Source organism: Mastigoproctus giganteus, chromosome 3 (assembly GCF_048544385.1).
Source record: "Mastigoproctus giganteus isolate SK-2022 chromosome 3, ASM4854438v1, whole genome shotgun sequence".
In the NCBI taxonomy this organism is placed as follows: Eukaryota; Metazoa; Arthropoda; class Arachnida; order Uropygi; family Thelyphonidae; genus Mastigoproctus; species Mastigoproctus giganteus.
The window spans coordinates 209,211,803-209,239,006 of NC_143577.1; the positions used below are offsets into that span (position 1 = coordinate 209,211,803).

The window sequence follows — 27,204 nt, forward strand, 5'->3', positions numbered from 1 at the left end:
TCATAGTGACTATATACATATTGAATTACAGGTAACACACACTGGTCTAGTTACATATTTAACCAAAAACACTGTCTATATGTGTATAAATGCTTCAAAATCCATTTTTACTTCAGTGACATGCATCTATCTTTTCTCTGGGCACTTCTTTCTAGATAGCAATAAATTTCAATTAAATAGTCATCACTTTCACAGGAAGGTATGCAGCTCCCTTTACAGCACACAAATTAATAAAATGACCAAAACAGCCTATTATCACCAGTGTTCAATCTCCTCTTTTAATACCCTTACCACTCCTGTTTTCAGGTTATCTTAACAGACACACATTATCAGCAATAAGTACCAGACAGTTTTTTGGAGGAAATCCACAAGCTTTCAGGATGTTTAAGAGATTCTGTGCAGAGTGAGTCACCTTCAAATGCTGGCAATGAAATCAAGCCTCTTTTGATTTGGTGATTTTTTATTTATTTTTTTTATCTATCATTATTTTTTTATTACAAAAGATCACTAAAATAGGATATAACTCAAAATAACTTTGATTACTGCCATCTGTAACAATTGAAAAGGGTCCATTTTTCAGAGTCACAACTATCACATCTTTCTCTGTGCAATTTTGTTAACAATGAAAATGCTTCTTATGCTTATTTGTTTGCAAATATATGATTGCATTGCATTTCCCATGCTTGAAATTGAAAAATCACATCTACACACAATACACAAGGCAAATGTGTGTGTTTTTTTCCTCCAGATTTTACAATTATAATTAACAGTGTCTTTCAGTAAAACTGGCATTTTACTGAAAGACACTGTTAATTAGCTTCGTATATGTAGTATGAATTAATCACACATTACAGAGAATAAGACTATTGTCCAGCTTTTCTATATTGTAATGTATACTTTTCCATGATGAATTGGCTATAAGGCCAATTCATCATGGAAATCTTTTTAATTCTAATTTTAACAAATTTTTACTATTTATTTTTCTTTCTTTCTGTTTTTATTTTGTGTGTGTGGGGGGGGGGGGAAGAAAAACTGAGATTTTGCAAAAAAAAAGATAGAGAAACTCTATCAATAATAGTACAAAGTGTAATGGAGAAAGGGTCAAATCAAGTAAAAAACAAAACAAAACTGATTCTCCATTGTAAATTTGCAGAGTTGGTAGTATGCATTTAAATGAATTTTCCAAACTACTTTTGGTAATTTATTTCTTGGTAAATTGCATCTCTTCTTGGTAAACTGTATTTAATTGTTGATACACTAGTGATCTGTCTGCTTATTGTGTATTTCATTAATAGTCTACATTTCTTCTCTCAAAAATGCTTATCTTTTAAAATAAATCACTTCTTTTTTGTTGAAAAACATATATGAAAAACTGACATCAAGTGAACTTCTTTAAGTATTTACTCTCATGGAACCTTTATGCAGAGATTTAATCTGAAAGATATAGTAGGATAATTGTTATTTAAATTATCCTTCTTTTGGGCAAAGGGAGGCCTGAGAGGAATATAAAATACAAAATTATACAAAATCCTGTTAAAACATAATAAGTTTTAACATGATTTTGTAACTTTTCTTTTGGCCAAAAACCAATGGCAGATGTTTCATGAGTGCACATATAAGAAAATATACTAGAAAGTAACCACTTATAAACAGTTCATAACCCTGTCACTATTTGGCAACAGATCTTTTTGATTCTTAGCTTAACTGAAGGACTTCCAAATTAAAATACAGTATATGCATTTTACTGTAATGACAGATAATGTTATCATTTGTGCAATGTTATCTCTTTTATGAAGTTCTGATCAGATGTATATTAATACACAGAAAAAAAAAGTTTAGAGTAACCAGAGCTTCAGCTTATGTTATTGTTATTTATTTTTATTTTTTTTCTTTATCACAGTTTATGCATATGCAGCAGAAGCAATCATGGAGCATCCAGATTTGTCTGAACCTTGACATAGTGCATCTAGCTACTGCTGTTTCTTTGTACAGTACATATGGTTGTTGGCATTGTTACTCAGTGAAAAAAACTACAGTATCTGTGCTCCTACCAACCTGACTTTTACAGTAGAGCATTAATCCTTTTCTAATTCTTGATTTTAATATTTTTTTGGCAAAACTTTTGAAAGAGGTATAGTATGATGAATGTTAAAGTCATAACTTGTGGAAGGATCATTTAAATTATCAGCTCTTGTGGTTTTTCAATTTGTTTTGCTTCAATCTGTGGTAATAATTTATCATTTATAATTAATTTAACAGTTACAGATAAAAGTGACTCGTGCAAATAAATGTGTTTTTAATTTTCACAGAGCCTAATTATCGACCATCCAATATCATAGTAGAGTTTGACTGATATCAGCTGCTTTGAAAGTCAGCATTATATGAATTTAACATTAACAAGCAAAGTAAGCATGAGTATTTTCATACAATCATATATTAATTTATGATTGTGTGAAGTATATTTTTTTCACATAAAGGAAAGGACAAAGGAAAATATTATTTTCCTTTTTCTGCAGTTATACCATTCAAACTAACTGGCTAGACAGCCAGACATTTATTAGAAAATAATTGCTATAATCGCAGTTTCATCAATTAAATCATTTACAATAAGGTTTGGCTATTTAAATACACACAATGAAATAACAGGTTGCAAATGATATAAAATTTATTATCACTTGGAATTCAAATGAAAAGAATATATTTTCACTAAATGTTCAAAGCTGTAACTTTTGCCTTACCTGCTTGTTTTGCTGCTTCTCTTTGTGGGCGGATTTTCTTTGTGTGTTTGTACTCTTTCTTATGTTCTGGATTTTTTCTAAAAGAAACAGTCACCCAAAAATTAAAATAATACAAATGTTTTTAAAGTACTTAATTCATAATTTAATAAAAGCATAAAATCTGCCTACTTTGGAAGCTTTATATTTGAAGCATTAACAACCTCATTTCCAATCTAACTCTCAGCACTTGTAATACTATAAAATCTGCTGATACTGCAATACAATTTACAACTATCTCAAATGCAAAGGAAAAGCTTTACAAAAGATTATCTTTTGAAAAGCTACTCCTCTGACATCAAAGAGGTATGACTAGTGGATGCAATAGCAATAATTTCTCATTGTGCATTACTGTTTGAAACTTCCAAAATTAACTGTAGACAAAACATAAAAATAAAAAATGCAGATGACAGAACAAAAAACAATCAAATAAAGAAGAGTACTATTTCAATGCAGGTATTAAAATAGTTTTGAAAAATAATGCTGCAATGCATTGTTTTTCTGTCTTTACTGCATGAAGACCATATTGTCCCTCTTATAACAGCAACAGAGCTTAAGCTTAGGCTCCTTAGAAAGGAGTTGGGTCAGCTGTTAATCTAAATTAACTAATTATCATTTTTAATTGAATAACATCACCAACTAGGCGAAGCTGTTATTCATTACAACAGCACCTTTGAGTTTTTAATGAATAACAACAACAATGCCTTCAAGTTTTTAATGAATAATTGATTCACCTACTGGGTGATGTTATTCAATAAACAATGACATCAGTTACTTTAAATCAACTTATAGATAAATGTAGTCATTTCTAAACAGCCTAAGCACAAGCTCTGTTACTGTCATAGGCAGGACAATATGGTCCCCCAGGTAGCAAAGCCAGAAAAACAACACAGTGTAGCATTATTTTCTCAAAGAAACAATTGTGTAAAATCTTCTAGAACAAAAAATTACAACACTTACAGATAAAGAACAGTAATCACTAATGTGGACATTTCACTGTGAACAACAGTATAGTTAAACACAATATTAATGATCAATTACTATACATAATTATTGTTATTTAGCCATCCTGTCTACATTTCTGCAGAGAAAAGAACTGTTAACAATGATATAGGTTTTCGATTATTTCAATTGCTATCTCAAACATGAACAGTAGTATTAGAACCTACTTGTTGATATTGGTCTTGAATTACTGTAGGTTGTAATTTTCTAGAAATACATTTGAAGATAAGTTGTTCCAAACAACAGAAGTTGCATGGATAAATGAGAAAATGTTAGCAGCTCTGTGAGTTTGAAGTTGGAATACCAAATGGATGATGACAAATTTAGGCATGGGTTTGGACTGGTTTGGAAGAAAGCAGTGGAATTGCAGAGGACAAACAGTGCCCATGAAAATAATTACAGAAAAGGTATGCAGCAGAAATGGAAAAGAGAGCAGAGAGCAAATGTTTTTATTAAATTTGTCCAAAGATGAGTAATGCAAGCCAAAATATCATTGGTAGATCAACACAAATGGATGGTTTCCAAATAGTGAAGAATTGATGAATTTCTCCATTACTTTAAAAAAAATTGAGGAAAGTGATAAATGAAGCAGATTTAACTGGAAGGGAAGAACTGTTCTTGTTTATACTAAATAAAACACCAGTGGAAGAAGAGTAAAATGGTGACATGAAATAAGAGCAAGCTCTGGAACACAGGTTTTGAGAAAACAAGTGGGGAAATGCCATTAGGACATGGAGACTTCTTGGCATGAAGCCTGTTCAGGATTTTTCTGTTTTTCTGTCAAAAGGTCAAAGGTGGATTGAACACAGTGTATATAGTAAGGTATTAGATTTACTAAGATCATCAATGAAAGTGTCAGAAGAAAAGTATGATGCTAATAAGTCATATTTATCTCTGATTTAATAGAGCAATCAGAATGTAATAAAAGAATTCATATGAAATTATTTTTCTCCTCCTCACTATAAAAATGTATATTTTTGTTGTTATGTTATTTTGGTTTTTAGGAGCATTAGCAACTAAGGCCATATTGCTCCGGGATATACGGTGGCCATTCCCTGACCTTTCGGCATCCTCCATATTTGGTGGTGATGGGCTTGAACCCCGGTCTAATCAACAAGCGTGTGCAACGCACTGCTGCTCCTTCCCACCTGGCTATGCAGGCGCCTTGTATATTTTTGTTTGGACCAAGGTTAGTATTTCTAACCTTGGTTTGCTTACTGTGGGAAGCCTAAGTAATATACCTTATCAGTTTTGTAGAATAATAAAATCAGAGTCAGATATTGCTAAACGGTATGGTCCACACTAGAATAAAACTAATGGCATTATCAAGTGGCAGAAAATGAATACTTCTGGGAATGGGGAAGAAACACAATACTGTAGAAGCCCTCTTAACTGACACTCCCCTACCCTCTTTAAGACATACTAACTGACCATCAGAGAGTGCAGCATGATGTGGGCAGTTGTCCAGTATGCTTTCAGAGAGTACAACATTGTAGTGTGCCTGCCTGTTGAACTGTATGCTTCCCTAGAGGTCAGTTGGGTGTCTGTTCCAGTATTTTTGCACTAGCAAAATTATTTATTGTAATTACAGTATGTAATTTAATTAAATATTATGTAAATTAATACATAATATTTAATTAAATTTCTGTTGTTGTTGTTTCTATGATAACTAAATTACTCTGGAAAGACTTGATAAAGGCAAGTCGCTAAAAAAAATTGCTTAAATCAAAATTAGGCATTGTAGATGATGCATTATGAATGTGGTTTATGCAAGAAAGAGGATGCGTCCAACCAGCAGATCCATACTAGAAGAAAAGAAAAATCTTGGTCTTCATCAAATAACTGATGACAGGGAAAGTTTTATAGTGAGAGATGGTTTTGATGTTGGAAGAAAGTTGGACATCGTGAAATGACATATCAAGTATTTATCACGTAATTAACAGAGAAAAAGTCTACTACTGGAGAAGAATTCTACAATACAAATAGAACAGGTCTAAATTATAAGATTTTACCTACAAAAACAATGGCAAATAAAAGCAGATTCTGCAGAAATGCAAATGGAACTCACAACTCTTTTTTTTTTTGTTAAATCAACTAATTCTACTGCTTTTAAAAATACAAATCGTTCATCTTACTACCACTCACAAAAATCAGCACAAATGAATTTTAACATTATTCAAAGATTTCCTCTTTCACAAACTTGTACCTTCTGTAAAGGAACACTTCAAGAACATAGACTTATCTAGATAATGCTCCTCCTAAAACACCAAGCATTCAGCCTATGAATCAAGAGGTTATAGAAAGCTTAAAGAGATGCTAAAGTCCTGAACTACAAGTAGATAATGAAGAACATAGTTTATTTTCAGGAAAATTGAAGATTTAACAGCTAGAATTCACAGTACACTTTTTGGAAAATAAAATTATGGCTGATGCAGAAATTGTACAGGTGAAGGAAATAGAGGAATCTAAACATGAAAAATAGATTGGACAAAGAAGAAATAACCAGATCCAAAAATACCCAAGATGCAGTTTTAATTGGAACTGAGAAATAGCCTGCTTCAACAGTTAATATGGCATTTATATAATAAAAAAAAAAAAAAAAAAAAACAGCAGAGTGACTATGCTGTGAAACATTGCATTTCAGCATTTAAACAGACGAAAATTACTGATTATACAAATGAATGTACATGTACAAGGTGCAAGCCAAAAGAAAACCACATATAGTATAGCATTGCACTGCACTGTTAGATACTGTTAAACTAATTAATTATGAGTTAAGTGTAGTGAGTTTCATGCCAACAGGACAGTGTGCTTTTGCATAACTGGTATTGAGTGTGATTTGTGATTTTTGTGGTTGAGTATGATGGTGGGCGTTAAGGAACAGTGAATGATATCAGATTTTGTCATAAACTTGGAAAAACAGCTTTGCCGACTTATGAAATGCTTAAGCATTTGGTGATGATGTTACGGGTAGAAACTTTTCAAAGGAATTTCCATTTCCAAGGCAGCCAACTTCAGTTGAGGATTTTGGGCACTCGGGTCATCCATTATCAAGGCAAATTGAAATTGTTGAAAAATATCAAGTCATCCAGGAGGACAGATGGTGCACAAATAACAATATTTGTGGCATTCTAGACCTATCACACAGTACATGCTGACAAATTTTGATAAAATTTGTGTTCCATCGTCTGAATGATGAACAGAAATGTTTTTCCAAGGTCATAACAGGGGATGAAAACTGGGTTTATGGTTATGGCCTAGAAACAAAGCAGCAGAGCTCCAAATGGAAAAGTCTATCATCTTCACGTCCAAAAAGGCAAAGCAAGTCAGATCAAACATTCCGAGTATGCGAAATTATCTTCTTTAACAGTAAGAAAATCGCTCATCAAAAGTTCCTTCTACCAGGCCAAACCGTAAATCACAAGTTCTACATAGACGTCCTAAGGCATTTGAGGGATAATGTCAGGAGAAAAAACCCAGACAAATGTCACACAGCGGGTTGGCTTCTGCACCATGACACTGTTCCAGTCCACATAGCTTTGTAGGTCAACAAATGAATGATCAGTTTTAGTATTATTATCAGTCTTAGTATTAACAGTGACAAATGATGCAAGAAAGCAAGCTTATATAGCATCAGCTGTATAACTTGCATGCAAGGAAAAAAAAAAAAAGCAAGCAACATTTCCCATATCATTTGTACATCCTTTCTAACAGTCTGTCTAATTCTTCCTTCAATTTATATCAACAACTGACAACCTGCTGGCCGAAAGCAAATTTCTGCACATTTACCCTGCAACCACTCTTCCTCAGTTTGAATTTATGTGCGTAATCTGAGTAAGAAGAAGGATTCCATCAGCAATAAACTTACTCAATCCATTCAAAGCATTAAACACCTCAATCACACTTGGCAGGTGCTTAGTCTAAAGGTGCTGCAGTTTTCAGAAATGAAGCCTTTTCTTGTAAAACTATCCTTTTATTCCTCTCACTAATCTTTGCTCCTCTAATCCTAAAATAAGGTCTCCAAACCTGTACGTGATATTTAATGTGTAGCCTGACCACTGCCTTATATAATGGGATAATCACCTCCTTATCCCTGCTGACAAAATGTGTATATGAGCTGTATTAGAGGTCTATCTGTACTGCTCGGATAACTTCACGTCTGACTGCGCAATTACCCCAGGTATTTTTCATTCTCCACCTCCATGAGTATGACATCATACAGTTCGTACGTAATTCTGGGATTACTGCTCCCCCTCTATACAAAGTACCTTGCATTTGTCAATATTGAACTTCAATTGCCACTTCCAGCTCATCTACCTAATTTGTCTAGATCCTGTTACAGTAGCATACCCTCATTAGTGTGATTAACCACTCTTGGAAACCTTCATATCATCTGAAAACTTTGACATTAATCATGATATACTCTTATTAATAAATATAGAAAACAACGATGAGCTGAGCACCCCCTGGGAGACTTTGCTAATAACATTACTCCAAGAAGAGCAGTGCCCATTCATAATCACTCTGTTTTCTCTCATTCAATTACCCTTTATTCATAGCAATAACTTAACCTTAATGCCACACTGCTCCAATTTCTATAGCAGTTTTTTATGTACAACAGTATCAAAAGTTTCTCTGAAATCTAAGTATATAATGTAAACATTTTTTTTGCATCCAGTTCCTTTTCTATTGTGTTATAGTATCCAAGCAGATTGGTCAGACAAGATCACCCCTTAACAACTGTCTGTTAGTAATGGGATAGGGTTTGACAAAATTTGTGGGGATGGGTTCCAACAATATGAACCAATTTTGCGGGGATGGAGGCAGGTCCCAATTAGACAGGAAATAAAAAGGTTTGCTTTTCTTTTTCTTTTTATGAAAACCCCAAACACGAGAGGTATTAGAACCTATAGTACTTAGTACCGTGCTTGGGTTGGAGGTTGAGAAGACAAGAGAAGATATTTGTTGACATTAGACTTGAACTTCTGCAGACTGCAATTTTCAGGAAATACATATGAAGGAAGGTTGTTCCAGAAAACGGCAGTTGAATGAATAAACGAGGAAGATGAAAAGCTGGTTCTGTGAGTTTGAAGTTGGACAGTAAATGGATGTTGGCTGGTGGTGGCACATGTTCAGACTGTTTTGAAAGAGAGAGCGGGAATTATAGAAGCCAATTCAGAAGAACAGTGCCCATGGAAGCATCTGTAGAAAAGGCATGCAGCAGAAATAGTACATCTATGAGACAGTGAGTGGAGAGACTCTGTTAGAGATGAGCCATTAATTAACCAAACTGAAGCCTGAGAGAGGTTTTGGGGGCACCGTCCCAGATGGAACAATATTCCATGGCAGGATGGATTTGAGATTTGTATAGAGTGAACAGCTGTTTGGAAAAAAAGTAATGCCGAGAGCAAAAGAGAAGACCAAGTTTTTTAGATGCAGAGGAAGCAATATTTGTAATGTGCTTGTGCCAAGAGAGATTAGAAGTCAGGGTAATCCCCAAAAGAGATATAACAACTTGTCTAGAAATCAGAGTGTCACCAAATATAAGCATAGGAGCAGAAGAATCCTTTTTGCGAGATATAAGACAAGACTGAGTTTTAGAAGGATTGAAATCAACTAAGTTGTCTTTGCCCCATTGGAGAATTACCTGGAGATCGGCATTTAAGGAACTGGTAGCGGATATTCGAGAAGTTGAAGCTGATTGAGCAGGACAAGGTTTCTCAAAATGGAAAGTGGAATGCAATGTGCTATCATCGGTAAAACTATGGATAGGATTTCCAGTCAATGGAAGAAGGTCATTAATATACAAGAGGAAAAGAGTGGGGAGAAAGAATTGAACCTTTTCTCTTGATAGACGTATTAGTTGTAATTTCAGAATTTAATTTTACCTTTGGGGTTGGGGCTTGAACTGGTGTTGTTATGCTTGGTGAGCAGTGATGCTTCCTCGTGACTGTATGGGTTCCCCATTGGATGTAGGTTTTGAATGTATCGGTTGTAGCATGATAGTGAATTTCTGTGAATATTTTTAACGTTAATTATGTGGCAATGCATTGTGGGTATTGGGAAGGTCTATTTGGGGGTGGTTATGCTGTTGGAGAGAGGGTTGTCCCCGTCTTGCGGGAAGTTTATTTTGGAGTGTTTATGCTGTGGGGAGAGTCACCATCCACAGCTGCCATGTCACAGATGCGCCACCTTGTGTGTGGGAAGAAAAACTTTATTTCCCCCCCCTCCTCCCTGAAAGATAAAAAGTCCTTGCTGTTTCCATCTGTTGTTGAGACCTGAAAATAAAATTATCTGTATTCTTATTAAAGTTTTTCTTGACCAAAGATCCACCTGTTCTGGAAAAATTAAACCCATGTGTTTCCTTGGAGTTTATCAAGTTTATCTGCAATGCTGATGCATAAAATCTATTCCAAAGTAAAATTAAGCAGTTGTTAAAAGGTTATTACCTGTTCTTGAAAAGCTGAAAATTAAACATGTGTGTGCGTGCACTTGAAGTCTTGTCAACTTTATCTGCAATGATTATGTTATCTTCTCAAAAACTAATTTGTGAATATCGAGAACTAGACAATCCATACTATGACAACACTCCTGTCTAACTGTATAACTGTACTCCTGTCTAGATGGGCCTGCATCACTTCTTCAACCAGTGACTCCATTTATTTAACTTGCAACAGAAGCCAAGCTAACAGGTCCATAATTACTCATATCATCCTTAGATCCCCTTTATGAATTAGGATAAAGTATGTGTTTCCAGTCCATGGGAACCCAATCACCCCAAGGATGCTCTCATATTATTTTTTTTCTTTGTCCTCGCCCTTTCCCATTATACATATGAGGTCAGTGTTTTTACTGTTTTGGAATGAAATTTTTACGGCCAGATGCCCTTCCTGATGCCAACCCTCACCCTTTATCTGGGCTGGGGATATGCGGTGTTCATTCCCTGACCTTCCGCATCCTCCGTATTTGGTGGTCACGGGCTCAGACTCTGGTCTAATCAAGAAGCGTGTGCTACTCACTGCTGCTCCTGCCCACCTGGCTACAGAGGCGCCCAAGGATGCTCTCATAATAGCTAAATTTTTGCTTGTCTCCTTTGCTGTCCCTCTTAATATAATTGAATAGATTCTGTCCACCCTAATACCTTTATTATTTTTATCTTCAATGATTTCTCTTTCACTTTGTAGTCTTTGGAGACAAAGGAGATTAGGCAAGCCTTAGCTTGCCTAATCTCCTTTGAACCAAGAGCATTATCCCCCCTTCTGTTCTGACTGTTCTTCCTCTACACATTGTACTCACCACATTCAAATTCGGCATCACTTATGTTGTCAGAATGTCACCATGTTTCTGATATTCCTACTCTGTTTACTTTTGTTGACTTAATCAGTATTTCAATTTATCAAATTTGTTTACTATACTTCTAGCATTAGTGTACAAGCAAGTATGCATGCACCTGGTTTTGCTTTTAGTAATCCTAATATAACAACCAATTTATTTGCTTATTGCATGGTGACCCCTAGCAGACCTTGTAATTTCTAACACCTCACTTTTCAGGCTACTGTATGTCCAAAAGAAGCAGTAAAAAGAATCACTTTTACCGTTGAAAGTGAAAGAATCACTTTCAAAATCGCTACTGTTAATCTATTAGTATGTGTATCCCCCCCATCAGTCTAGTTATTGTATTCCAATCCTCCTAACACCTCCATAGTATCAGCAAATAATCTTGCATCCCCTCTATTTAAATACACCCCTGTACAGACAGTCTCTCCTGTTAACGAGCACAGACCATGCTGAGAGAAAAATTCTATTCTATGGGGCTTGCACACTTCCTTGTGTCTGTGTACACTTAGCTGATGGCTTTTCTCCGAGTTAATTGAGTATCCGTTAAATAAAACACTCCGTCATATCCGCATGTCAATAAAACGCCGTGGTCAAGCGCTTGCAACTTCAATTCTAACTCATGACTTTTTTCGACATTGCTCTGTTCTGTAATCATTAATTAAATCCTCAGATCTCCCATTTCTAACACCATTAGCACCAACATGTAGAACAATATCATCTTTTGTGCTCAGTTTTTAGCAAAAGAAGGGGGGGGGGCAATGGTTCCACAGGCACTTGATCCTCCCGACCTGGTTCCCTGTGATTTCCTCCTGTTCCCCAAAATGAAAATATAACCCAATTAATTCATATCAAATTTATTGTTGACTGCCTCTACACTTGCATGTTAGAGAAACAACGAGAGAAAGCAATACTCTTGTTCTGATTATCAGCAGCAACCCTTCATTCATTAAGAATCTGCACACGAAAGACTCATTAGGTGGCAGTAATCGCAATGTACTGATATCATGATATCAGATTTACTTAAAGAGGTAACTATTGTCAAGGGCAAAGGAAGGGCTTTTGCTTTTGTAAAGGTGAATACAGTGATTTCAGGAAGGCCCACTGATGATTTATTGTGTCCTATTGATGATTTATTGAACATTTTCTAGTAGAGATAATAATCTCATTATATAAAGCTATTGTTAGACCACACTTGGAATACTGTGTTCAAACTTAAAAAAGACATCGAGCTTCTTGAAAGGGTCCAAAGATGGGTAACTCGCCTGGTGATATCGGCAAAAGAATGTCCATAGGAGGAAAGACTTTGAATATGTGGGTTGCACAGCTCGGAAACTAGGCACCTTAGAGGAGACTTGATTGAGGTGTTTAAGGCTTGAAAGGCAAAAGAAAAATGAATGAGGACGAAATTTTCATAGTTTTAAATTATTCTAGAGCTAGAGACCATCAATTCAAGTTACAGGGGAGATGTTTAGACTGGGTTGCAAGAAATTTTGTTTCAGCCAGCAAGTTATAAATTACTGTTGTTGTTGTTGTTGTTATTTGGTTTTTAGGAGCATTAGCAACTAAGGCCATATTGCTCCAGGATATGCGGTGGTCATTCCCTGACCTTTCCGCATCCTCCGTATTTGGTGGTGACGGGCTCGAACCCCGGTCTAATCAAGAAGCGTGTGCTACGCACTGCTGCTCCTTCCCACCTGGCTACGTTATAAATTACTGGAATGTTACCTACATGGGTGGTAGAGGCTAACAGTTTGGGGAAATTCATAGATCGGCTGGATAATTACTTATGGGAGGAGGGAAACACATAAGTTGTCTATTTTATTTCCGTTTATTATTTATTTATTTATTTATTTATTAATTATTATTTTACTCATTTTCTTTCTTGTTTTAAATGGCGCATAAGCCTTAAGACATAAGCATAGGCTTCCTTGAACCATGATGATCCTGCTCAGGTTGCTGACAAACTAAATAGGTAAGTGATAACTTAGAGGAAAGTGGAAGTGAAGCTGTTGAAGTCAAATGTAAATGTAAATGTAAAAAAGGCACCTGGAGTGGATGGGATCTAACAAGTTGTATTCAGGGAGGAAGCAAAAGAGGTAAGTAAACTTTTAGCCACGATTATCAGAGCAATTTTGGATTCGGAGAAAGTTTCTATGGGCAGGAGAAGTGTGAATGTAGCCGCAATTTACAAATTGGGGGATCAAAGGGTACCATGAGAATTACAGGCCCGTTAGCTTGAATTCTGTTCCACAAAAAATAATGAAATCACCGGTTAAAGAAGTAATGCAGGATCACTTAGACAGGAATGCAATTATACTGCAGTCACAGAATGGATTTGTTAAAGGGTGTTCATGAATGAATAAAATCTGCTTAGATACTATCAAACAGTAACAAAGGAACTGGATACAAAAAAATAATTTTGACATCACATACTTAGATTTCAGAAAAGGTTTTGATACATAAAATACAGCTACACAAACTGGAGCAGTGTGGCATTAAGGGAAAGTTACTGTTATAAATACAGGGATGGTTAATTGGGAGAAGACAGATAGTGGTTATTATTGGGCACTGCTCTTCTTGACTAATGTTATTAGTAGCATCCCCCAGAGTCCAGTGTTAGGTCCATTGTTATTTTCTATATTTATTATTAATGTTGATGAAGGAACATCAAGCTTTATACCTAAGTTTGGATATAACTGGAATCAGGGTATGGCAGTTAATGACAGTAATCAGGGTATACTCTTGCAATAAGATTTATAAAAGTTAGGCAGATGGGCCAAGATGTGGCAACTGAAGTTTAACATTGGCACATGCAAGGTATTTTGTACTGACTATTTTGTAATCCAAATTAATGTACTGACTATGTGGAACCACACTAAGAGTAGTGGAGAATGAAAAATATCTGGAGGTAATTGTGCAATCAGATACAAACTTCTTTGAGCAATGCAGGTGACCTGCTATGACAAGGATAGCTCATGAGGTTTTTTCAATGATATAGAGGAATTATGTCAACAGGGATAAGGTGGTTATTATTCCATTGCATAATTCAATGGTCAGGTAGTACTGAATACAAGTCTGGAGGTTCTATTTTACAACATATCTGTTGGAATTTGTTCAGAAAAGAGCAATGAAATTAGTTAGGGAAATGAAAGAAAAGGCTTCAGGTCTGTAAATTGTAGAATCCTGAGACCAGGTGCCTGTGAGGAGATCTGACTGGGGGTGTTTAAGGTTTTGAATGGATTGAGTAAGTGCAATGCCTAAGGAATACTTCCTCTTGCTCAAACTACACACAAGAGGGAACAAATTCAATTTGAGAAAGGATAATTGCAGAGAAATGTGCAGAAATTTATCTTCAACCAGTGGGTAGTCGATCATCAGAAGAAACTTCTATATAGTGTTGTAGAAGTAAATAGTTTGAATAAAGCCAAGAAAGAACTAGACAAACTGTTAGGAGTTCGACAGGTGATACAAGAAGTGTTTTTTCTTTTTCTTTTCTTTTTTTTTAGTGGATGCTATGTAAACTTCCTTTCTTGCATCATTTGCTACTACTAATATTAACAGGATGAAGATTCAAATCATCATGGAGATTCAAGCTGAATCTCAGAAAGTATTGAACGGCATCATGAGAAAGGAGTTACAGAGATGTTTCAAACAGTGGGAGAAGTGCTGGAATTGATGTATAAACTCTGGGGGTGGACCACTTTGAAAGAGACAGTGCCAATACAACTAACCTAATTCTAAATTAATTTTAATGCCCAACCCCCAAAACTTTGGGCATACACCTCATATGTTTACATGTTTTAAGTGAAAATATAATTCTTCAAGTAGATATGTATACTTTTTTATCATTCCCTGCTGTAATCAACTTTTTCGATTAACTGACTAACAACTTTCTTTAGTGTGGTCTGTGCTTGTTAGCAGAAGAGACAGCTTCTATAGGGATGGGATACACTTAAATAGAAAGGGTGCAAGAATATTTGCTGATGCTATCAAGGCAGTGTCAGGTGGATTGGAAAACTGCTAGCTTGGGGAGGGGGATTCACAGACTAAAAGATTAACAGTAGCCGCAGGCAGAGGTGAGTGCGATTCTTGTACTGCTTCTATTGGAACAGCCTGTAAAACAAGGTGGGGAAACAAGTAAGTACATGGGCTCTGTTAGGGTAATTAAGATTAAGAACAGGTACGTGCATACAGGTACACCAATGCTAGGGGTATAGCAAATAAATTTGATGAATTAAAAGTGCTGATCAACACATCAAAGGCAGATATTGTTGGGATATCAGAGACATGTTGTCACACAGATAGCAGCAGTGCAGAATTGGAATTTGGGGAGTACAATGTGTGTACAGAAAAGACAGACAGTATAGGAAGGGAGGAGAGGTTATCCTGTTAGTTAAGAAACACATAAAATCTAAGGAAGTGCATCCAGTTGACATAGATGGACAGTGCAATGTTGAGTCAATATGGTGTAACGTAAGCACTGGAAAAGCCAAAATGAGAGTAGGAGTGTGTTATAGGCCTAATGACTCTGATGAGTATAATGAACAACTGTACAGAGAAACAGAGTGAGCCAGGAAATTAGAAAGTCTTATAATGGGGGATTTTAATTTCCTAGATATTGACTAGAACTTGTGTGTTGGTCATTCGCACACTAGCACAACTTTTGTGGATGTATTGGATGCTTGTTTTCTACAGCAGCATGTTTGAGAGTCAATCAGAGGGTTATTATTTGTTAGTTATTTGGTTTTTAGGAGCATTAGCAACTAAGGCCATATTGCTCCGGGATATGTGGTGGTCATTCCCGGACCTTTCCGCATCCTCCGTATTTGGTGGTGACGGGCGCGAACCCCGGTCTAATCAAGAAGCGTGTGCTACGCACTGCTGCTCCTTCCCACCTGGCTACGGAGGCGCCTCCAATCAGAGGGAGTAATACACTTGATCTGATTATTAGCAGTGATTATCGTGCATTAAGAATTTGCAGATTAAGGAACCACTAAGTGGCAGTAATCACAGTGTACTGATGTGGAATTTACTTAAAGATGTCACTACCATCAGGGGTAATGAGAAGGGTTTTTGCTTTTGTAAAGGTAACTACAGTGGTCTTGGACAGTTTTTAAATTCTAAACAGTGGGACTAACTGACGATGTTATCAACAGCAAATTCTAAATGGGAAGCATTCAAGGAATTAATCTTGGAAGCTACTAGACTTTTTATACCAACTAAGAAATACTGTTTAAGGTTTAGGCCTAAATTGGATGTCAGATGAACTAATGAGACTTGTGGTAGAGAAGAAAAATGCATGGGATGTATATAAATTATCAGGCGACAAGGAAGCCTATGGGAAATATAAGATAGTCTGTAATCAAGACACAAAGGAGGTTAGGCAAGCGAAGGCAGATTATGAGAAATCTTTGGCAAAGAAAATTTTGATGAACCTGCTGAGGTAGCTGACAAACTGAATGAGTATTTTTCATCTACATTCACACATGCAGAATTCTGTAGGGGAGTAGAGGACAGAAACTTATTAAACTCTATCAGGGAGTTAGAGGATTTTGTCATAATTGAAAGCAAAGTGGAGGTAAAATTGTTGAAGTTAAACATAAGAAAGGCATCTTGAGTGAATGAGATCTATCCAGTTATATTAAAGGAGGTGGCAAAGGAAGTAAGCAAACCTTAGCCATAATTATGAGAGCATCCTTGGACTCAGGGGAAGTCATGGACTGGAGATGTGCAAATGTGTCCCCAATTTACAAAGGAGGAACAAAGGGTGACACGAGTAATTACACACCTGTTAGTCTAACTTCTGTTCCAGGGATAATAATGGAGTCACTGGTTAAGGAAGCAATGCAAGATCATCTAGACAAGACTGCAGTTATAGTTCAGACACAGCATGGGTTTGTTAAGGGAAAGTCTTGTCTGACAAATTTGATTGGATATTATGATTTAGTCACAAAGGAACTGGATGAAAAAAATAATTTTGATATCATATACATGGATTTTTGGAAAGCTTGTGATGCTATGGCACATGGTTACTGTACAAATTAGAGCAGTATGGCATTAAGGACAAGTTGGTACAATGGACACTGCTCTTTGGGGACTAATGTTATTAGTAGTCTCCCAGGGTTGGGGGTTGAGCCCATTGTTGTTTTGTATATTTATCAATGATACTGATAAAGGTATATCAAGCTTAATGTTAAAGTTTTCAGATGATACAAAGGTTGGCATGGTTGTTAATAACAGTAATGACACTATGCTGCTGCTGCAACAGGATCTAGAAAAGTTGGGCAGGTGGACTGAGAAGTGGAAACTAAAGTTTAACATTGACAAATGCAAAATACTGCTAATGGGTAGCAGAAACGCCAGAGAAATGTACTAACTGTGTGGTACTACAATCAGTGTGACAGAGAATGAAAAAGACCTGGGGGGTAATTGTGCAGTCAGATATGAAGTTTTCTGAGCAGTGCAGACAGACTACTAGAGCAGGTCATAGGCTCTTGTCAATGATATATAGGAATTTTGCTAGTAGGGAAAAAGAGGCAATTATCCCTTTGTATAAGGCAATGGTCAGGCCATGTCTTGAGTACTACATACAGTCCTGGAAGCCTCATTTTAGGAAGGATGTAGAGTTACTAGAATGAGTACAGAGAAGGGCAACATGATTGGTGAGAGGAACGAAGGGGTCCTCTTACCAAAAAGGCTTAAGTTCTGCAAACTGAAGTATCTGGAGACTAGGTACATTCGAGGTGATCTGATTGAGATTGTATAAGGCCTTGAATGGTTGAGCAGGCCCAATGCTGATGGGATTCTTCCTCTTGCTCAGATTATGAACTTGAGGGGGCATAAATTCAAGGTGACTAAAGACAGTCGTAGAATAGATGTGTGGAAATTTGCCTTCAGCCAGCGTGTAGTTGATTGCTGGAACAAACTTCCATCTGCCATTGTGGAAGTTGATAGTTTAAATAAATTCAAGAATTGGACAAACTTTTAGAGTGAATGGATGGGGATTTTTTTTTTTTGGCTGATGCTGTATAAACTTGTTTTATTGCCTCATATGTCTCTACTAATGTTAATGCTAACTAGTCGTGATCATGTCAGATAAGAGGGCTTTTACTGTATAGTCTTCTAATATGACATCCTATACTCTACCAAGGGTACCATTCTCTTAATAGGAACACAAAACAAAGTAAAAAAAAAAAAAAAATCACTGGAAGATGGAATATTGAAATTAATATCTTACAAATTTGAAAACTTTAGTTAAATTTAGACTTTGCCAATTTTCATCATGGAGAGAACCCTTGGAGAGCTTCCTGAATGCTTGAATAAAACTAATGGTATAACTATCCACTCAAAGGCAATGGTCTATAAACTAAACTGATGCCATATAAATACATATTTTCAACATCAGAAGTGAAAAGCATTTTATCATTTTTAGTGTTAATTATTATGCTCAGTTTGCTATACTGTTTCTAAACTTACTGCATTCAGTGTATCCACCCATTGTTAAACAGAAGAAAAATTAAAAATAAATAAACATACATATGTCTGCATGTGTTATGATACCTGTAACATTCTATTCCATACTGGCATTCTGGCCTATCATCATCGTCATCATCGTCATCTTTTGCACTAGCATTAACACGATCAGCTTCTGGTTCAGAAGTATAATCTGGATCACCAGGATGACTATACTGTTCCGTGTGAGTTATATTTTTTGTTCTGTAACAAAAAATAAAAAAAACTTGACATCAAATAAAGGGCAAAAGTTGAAATACATCAGGAGGCAGAAGCAGTTATTCTCTTCTATTTCTACCTATATTTTTTTAATATAATAGGCAGTGATATATTATTAAGCAACATAACTATTTATATTAAACTACTAATTAGATTAATGCTTTATTTGCCATATATACATTTTAATACAAACATGCATATCTGTGAAGCACTCATTTTAATTTAGTACAGGCAGTTCTTACCCTATGTCGATCTTCACTAGAAAACTGCCACCCATGCTACTGCTTACAGTAGTCTAACACGAACCATTTTTTCATATGAGTATAATAATTTTTTTTGCATTCAGTACTAATATTAATAAAAATTACTAAAACTGATGCAACAGCCATAACGGCACTAGTACTAAACTAACACATAAAAGCTCAAGTGGCATAACTGTTCACCAGGAAGTTGCATTATGTTCTGTTTAGGTGGATTACTGTAAAATCAGTTACTGTAGAATCCAAGTTTTATTTCACATTTGGCAGCTACTCTGGTTGAATAAGAAGGCCTTGCAAATGTGAACTATTCATTGAGTATTCACTTTCTGCTCAGTCATTAATAAAATTTCGGTATGTAGCATCTAGATGCTGAATGCTGTGTAGTATTTCCATTAGGAGAAACCTCTCAACATTCTTAAGGCTCCACACGAGAGACCACAGAATAGGGAGGGCTATTACAGTGTGTGTAGGGATTCTCCATTGGTACAAGTGGCAGAAACTGGGTGGTTATATTACCATTATCACTTTTATTGTTGCCACTAAGCAAAGGGCACAGATTCTTCTGGAAACTCTTTTGAAGTTGAGAAACTTAATTATCTGTGAAGGATATGTGAACGGAAAAAGACTGATTTAAGAAAAATCCAGTGGAATAATTTATTTATTTACTTATTTGATGTATTACTGTATTTACTGTAACAGTTCATTATTACAGTGTTTAAATACTAGTTCACCTGTAGCCAGAAATAAGAATTAACATGAATGTACAATAATAAATATGGATAAATAAAGAACTATAATACCCAATGAGTTCTACATTTGTATTAATATATAGAAATAAAGAGGAATTTACCTCAATGCTTTTTTGTAGAGTGCTTCACTACAACATCCTCCTAAATTCAATCAGACATAAAATTATTACTCAATGGTTTCCTTCCCTCATAGACATATGAATGGTTTGACGTATCAGCGATCAGCAATAAAGTTCTCCCAACCTGAGCACCAACACATCAACCTTGAGAGTCAGAAAGCATCTTGTCTAATAATAAAATCATTAAAACCATTAAAATGATCGCAGCATATAAAAGTTAAAAATCTTTAAATTAGCTAAAATAATTGAACCCAATTTTGAATAACTTCTCTTCCTTAAGCTGACTGGGCTTTTCGACGGTCAGTCTCGGTCACAGGATAGAAGTAATATAATGGGAATTTCTTAAACTCTTCGAGATTATTTAATATTCTGGTGCATGTGTGCAAAAGACCATGAGTTCAATACGAGAAATGGGCGACATACATTAATGGAATTCTCGTGTAATTTGATTTCCAGTGTTTCTGCGATTAGCAATTTAGTGTAATTCCTCTGTATACTAAGTATTTTTGACTCATCAAATAAAAAGGTGTGATTCTCATTGACAGAATGTAATGCTAATTCCGATGCACCTGCTATAGTCGCACGCATTGAAGCCAAATGTCTAATGAAGTTTCCGATGTTGAATATTTATATGTGTTCAGAAATTGGTTAAACATAATGGATCGTTTGTAAGCAAATGGATGATAGCTATTGTAATGAAAGAACTTGCCCGTATTTGTCAGTTTCTGATAAATATTAAACTGAATGCTGTTAATATGATATCCTGGATCGTATTTGCATTAGTGATACATAGAAACTCTTTCAAGTATCTCCCATAATACCTTACATATGGTAAAAAAGGGTTCAAATATACACATTCAATTGTGGAAAGGTAAATTTCTGATAAGAAACCACTAAGGTTCAGGCCCATTAGTAATCCAAAGATTTGGTTGTATACGTTATCACGAAACTTTATAAAATTAGCTTCAATCAGGAGTTTAATCAACTGAAAATTTTCTTTACCATGAATTTTGGTGTGACTGATAGGTACTGTGTTGTTACTCAATATGTCCCATATTATATCTAAAGTATATTCAACGTTTATGTTTGTGTATAGGGATGTAACATCATGGGAAAACAGGTTATCACTATTGTGTAATTTACAGCCTTTCAAAGCTACTGAATAGAGAATCATAATTCTTTATGACAAATTTAATAAGTTGTCTAAAGGGTTTGATGATATTGTATAAGTGAGTAGCAAGAGATGCGAATGCAAAATTCCTGTATGAGATGATCGAACGAATGGGAAACCCCATTTTGTGAAGTTTTACACGACTGAAAAGAGTGGGGATGTTAAAAGTCCTGGCTTTCAGTTCTTTTAATTGAGCCATAGTAACAAAATCGTTCCTGCAATATGTAGTTAATGTATTATTGTATTGATTGACTAGTTTGGTAAACGAAGTAGAGTTAATCTCCTGATAAGTGGATGTGTCTGCTACAATCAAACTTAGCTTGCTAATATAATCTGATTTATTAAGTATAACTACAGTATCTCCTTTGTCAGCTTTTTGTATTACAACATCCTTGTTTTTCTGAAGGTCATGTAAGGCTTTATTTTCATACTTATTTAATTTGGGTAACTGTGGATTTTTAATGTTATTAAGCAGTCTCTTATTGGAAATTTACCTTTCCATGACTGAATGTGTATATTTGAACCTTTTTTACCACATGTAGAGTATTATGGGAGATACTTGGATGATGTTCTATATCACTAACATCTACCCGAGACTGAGTTTTACACTTCAAACGGAGAACTCTGAAACAAAATCATTAAATTTCTTGAACTGATATGTCATATCAGTTTTCATATTCAGTTTAATATTTATCGGAAACCGACAAATATGGGCATGTTCCTTCATTACAATAGCTATCATCCGTTTGCGTATAAACGATCCATTATGTTTAACCAATTTCTGAATGCATATAAATATTCAACATCAGAAACTTCATTAGCCAATGAAATCTAAACACTAACTGATAGATTTTCAAATAGAGCTATCCTCTTTCCATTATTGACCAGGTTAAATTAAAAACCAAAAATAATCCCAAGAAATACTTTATTCCATTCATTGGTTTATTATTTTACGTTTCAGACAAATTGGGATATTGTATCTCGGTGACTATATTTTCAGAATGCTATCCATCCGAAAATTATTCTTCTCTTGACTTCCAGCCATTTATCATCATTACACCTCAATGACTTGTCCAAGATAGGTGTATAAATCGACCCAGCGTCGACTCTAGCATTTGTGGTGCCTGAGGCAAAAACCTCGAAACGGTACCCCAGCGTAGGCTCTGAATCCACCTTTTTAATTTCTGCTCCTTCAATGATTATATCCCTTCCTGTGGCATACTTGTTCATCATTATTTTGTTTTAGCCGTATTCATCTTTAGTCCGAAATCCTTACTAATCTACATAACTGATTAAAATTTTCCTCTGATTCTACAGGATCATGACTTATGATTACAATGTCATCTGCAAATCATAACTGGTTCAGGTACTCTCCATTCACATTGACTCCTCTCTGCGACTAGTTCAATCTTCTGAAAGCTTCTTCAAGGGCAGCAGTAAACAACTTCAGAGATATTGTGTCTCATTGTTGAACTCCTTTCTTAATTTTAAATTTGCTACTAGTCTAATAAAGGAGGTAGCGTTTTCATATACTTTCATCAAAATCATAGCGTATAGGATGTCTATGACTTATTTTTCCAGTGCCCGAAACATTGCCTTATATGGTATGGAGTCAAATGCCTTTTCATAATCCACAAATGCGAGGCATAATGGCGTTTACAAACCACTCTTTAGGAGAGAGTAGTTTCCACTAAAGGAAAACCACTCTCTCCTGAATCTCTAATAGGATGCTTACAGTAGAAGGTCGATCAGAGCCTACTGTCCAAATGTGGAATACCCCTTGATCTGCCCACTGGCTATGGATACATAGAAAGTAATTGACAGTATTAAATGCAAAGTGTTTGCACCGGGGAGTTGTAAACTTCGGGGAGTACGTGTAGTATATGTGTATTTTTTTTATTACTATTTAATATTTACAACATATGCATATGTTACAAACAAATCTGTCTATTTATGAATGTTATAATAAGAGAAAACAAAAGGAAATATTTAACATCAAAATACTAATAGTCAGTTCAGAAAAACCATGTTACTGACAATAATTACAGTTTAATAATATGAAAATCACCGATTAAAATTCGCAAAAAAATCATACAAATTATAATCAAACATGCAAGTATTATAATAATCTTATTCTTTGCTTTTTCTTTGAGTATGTATCAATTACTTCATTTAATAATTTTTCTGATAACTCATTCAGGTCTTCTAAGCCTATCTTCATGCAATCTTACAGTACAGATACATATATAATAAAAAGATAAAAAAATTGTTTATAGGCTGTGACCAAACCGTCTTTGCAGTATACAAAGGAAGAATTAGAAACAAGTAGACTCTTGCCATGAAAAAGCAAATAAAAGGAATCTGAAAACCATACAGTAAAACTGCCAACAACTGAAATAGTGGCTACAGTTCACTCCTCTCTCTGCCCAGACATCGTTTAGCCCCTTCCCTGAAAGCCGCAGGACACTTTCTAATTACAATAGCATCCATCACTGAAGGACCAATTCAGGCAAACCTATTCATGGCCCGCAATCCAGTCAGTCTTGTTTGCGATATACAAAGGATTAGTCACAAGTAAACTGTTTGTGTGAAACATTATCAAGAGATGGTTTGTGTGAAAATAAAGGGAACCATAAAATTAAACTGTCAACACTCGAAATAGTGGCTTTTAGTCACAATTTGTGCAGCCAGAAATATTGCCTATTTAATTATTTTGAAAGTTTTGTGTCTTTTGAATTTTGGCGATTTATTTTCACCTAATGAGTACCACACTTAGTTGCTGTGATTTTTTGTGTTGTGTTTATTTGACATAAATTTATTGAATTCGTGTTTTATAACTGGAAAAATTCGTTATAAAGAAGATCGTTAAACAGAGGTCCGACTGTACTTATTATTTATTATGATTTTTAACAATTGTCGAAAAAAGGCGCATTGCCACAGATTTGCCACAGGTGCCAAAACCCTAGCTACGCTTCTGGTTCCATACATCAAGAATTGGCACAAACAACTTAACAGCCTTATCAGGGATACGGAATTTAAAACTGTGTCTAGACCCACGATGAAACTACAAACTAAACTAAAGAATCGAACAATACTTTCTTCATTTTTGACACAAATTAACGACACAGTATACAATGTTTCATGTAAGGTATGTGATTTATCGTATCAAGGGTCGACAAGATGTACGAAAAATATGAGGATGAGACAACATTTGGCTTCAGTGCGTGCGGCTATAGCAGGTGCATTGGATTAGCATTCCATGCTGTCAACGAGAATTACATATTTTTATTCGATGAGTCAAAAATACTTAGTATACAGAGGAATTACACTAAATTACTAATTGCAGAAACACTGGAAATCAAATTACACAAGAATTCCATTAATGTACGTCGCCCATTTCTTGTATCGAACTCGTGGTCGTTTGTGTGCATCGCCAGGATATTAAATAATCTCAGAGTTTAAGAAATTCCCATTATGTTACTTCTATCCTGTGACCAAGACAGACCACTGAAAAGACCTGATCTGCTTAAGGAAGAGAAGTTGTTGAAAATTGGGTTCGATTATTTTAGCTAATTTAAAGATTTTAACTTTTATATGCCACAATCATTTTAATGGTTTTAATGATTTTATTATTAGACAAGAGACTTTCTGACACTCACGGTTGATGTGTTGGTGGCTGGGTTGGGAGATCTTGACTGCCGATCGCTGATATCTCAAACCATTCATATGTCTATGAGGGAAGGAAACCATTGAGTAATAATTTTATGTCTGATTGAATTTAGGAGGATGTTGTAGTGAAGCACTCTACATAAAAGCATTGAGGTAAATTCCTCTATTTCTATATACAATAATCAATAATATGCATTATTTACAGTTTTGAACAACATATAATAAACAACCAGTACTTTTTTGATTTGGTTTTCCATTTGTTTTTGCCGATTTCAGTTCCATATGCAACAAATGGCTAAAACAGGAGAGGTCAACTTTTTTCACACAGTGTGCAACATATTATGTTAATAATGAATCAGAGGCACTTAGGGGAAAACCCAGAAGCTATCAGAATCAATACCTCCGCCCCATCTCTAATTCACCTCTGACACCACCATGTTTTTGCTAACTACATAAAGGAATTTTATGCTAAGCACTTAAAATAAAAAAAATAAATAAAAAATTTTTACATTTATGAAATAAATGTAATATAGGTTAACAAATAAATGTTAGTCCTTACAGAATCAATATCACAAGGAGCTCACTAATGATCACACTTATCTATGCTAAATTAATCCCAGAAGCACTAAAATATGAACATAGGTTTCTGGCATGTTGAAACACAAGTCAATTTCTGGCAATAAAAATAAAATTTGAAACATATGGGTTCATTTCTTTGTCTTCATTTTTGATTTATATATATTTTTAGCATCAGGTGGTATGTCACTATAAGGGGCTCTACATGCCACGAGTTTGTCACCTCTGGGTTAAGTGCATCAGCAGGCATTCTGCAGAGTGAGATCAGACTTAATGGCATGCCATCTAAATCTGCAGACCTGGCTGTAGATATCTGTTACATAACATCAAAGCTAAGGATTGAATCAAAAATGAACTGCAGACTTCTGAGCATGGTAAATGGCGGGACTGGAGTTTCATGAATTTCTAGCTTCAGTTATGCTAGATGAATAGATGTGGTTTCAGGGAGAATATCATCAGTGCCGTTAATATTTAAGCAAACAATACAGTACTGGTACAAGGCCTTGAATGGGTTGAGCAGACTAAATGCTGATGGGATTTTTCCTATTGCTCAGATTATGAACCTGAGGGGGCATAATTCAAATCGAGGAAGGACAGTTGTAGCATAGATGTTCAGAAATTTGCCTTTAGCCAGAGGGTGGTTGATTGCTGGAACATGCTTCCATCTGTTATTGTGGAAGTTGATAGCTTAAATAAATTCACGGAAGAACTGGACAAACTTTTAGAGCAAGTGGATGTGTGAAATGGGAAATTTCTCCCTGATAGAAGCCATGTAGCACCTTAAATTTCCATAATCTTCTTTCCTGAAATTGAAACTATTCCTTTGCCTTTAAGAACTGGTACCACTCTACTTATCATCCAACTTAAAACTCCATGATCATTCCTTGCTAATGGTTCCTGTACTGTCAGCCCTCTAATATCATTTGCTTCATGGGCGATGATCAGATCTAGAATATCCTTGCCAGTAGTATTTTTCCTAGCATGCCGATATAAATAAGTCTTCTAGCTGATTTAAAAATTTTGTTCTCCATGGTGAGTTTCCAACAAATCCCATTCACTTCAACGAATGAAGGGCAAATTGAAATTACCCATAATGAGACACTCCCACTTGTTAGCCCATTCCATTTGTATGTAGAGGCTCTCATCATAATCTTCTAGTCTGTAGATTCCTCCCATTCTCCTTATACTGTTGCTTCCAACTACTTCACGCCACACTGATTTTATACTAACATGCACAACTTCTGAATCTGGGAAAGCTTTTGTCTTTCTTAGGCTACTTTTGATAAGAAGCATGACCCTAACACTTCTATCTTCCCTATCCTTCTTAAATACAGTGTACTTACCACAGCAAAAAACTCTTCAATCCCTGTTTCCAGGTGATATCACATTTCTGTTAGCCCTATTATGTCAGTGTTAGTTGTCTTAATCAGGAATTTGAATTTACTCATTTTACTGATGATGTGCACAATATTATACTTTAAACACTGTAGATTACATGTCTTCATATAATTTAATACACTAACATACCCCTTGAAGTTATTTAGGCTTTTTTTTCCCCTAGCATGAACTTCCCACTCATTTGAAACATCGCCACCCTCAGACCATCTTGCCAATATTGGCTGCTGCAACAACAAAAACTTCTGAGATGCGTGCAAGCATTACTTTGAGCTATATCATCAGATTATATCTTTATTGCATTCAGTGAATACTTACATGGATGCCTGATGCAATATCCATAACAGCGACAATGCATCTGTATTATCCCATCCTCCCAACTAGCAGTTCCTCTGAATCCTTATCTTCAATGATACTAGC

At 35.5% G+C, this 27,204-nt stretch overlaps 1 protein-coding gene across 1 annotated transcript in view; it reads right to left on the bottom strand.

The window, feature by feature from the left end:
- The window catches only part of LOC150088646 (uncharacterized), a 198,042-nt gene that overhangs the window by 8,812 nt on the left and 162,026 nt on the right, over nucleotides 1–27,204 (bottom strand). The window contains exons 10-11 of the mRNA XM_090370278.1: nucleotides 18,675–18,830; nucleotides 2,739–2,815 (exon numbers count right to left, since the gene is read on the bottom strand). Coding sequence (XP_090226404.1) covers nucleotides 2,739–2,815; nucleotides 18,675–18,830 — 233 coding nt within the window. The remainder of the gene's footprint in view (nucleotides 1–2,738; nucleotides 2,816–18,674; nucleotides 18,831–27,204) is intronic.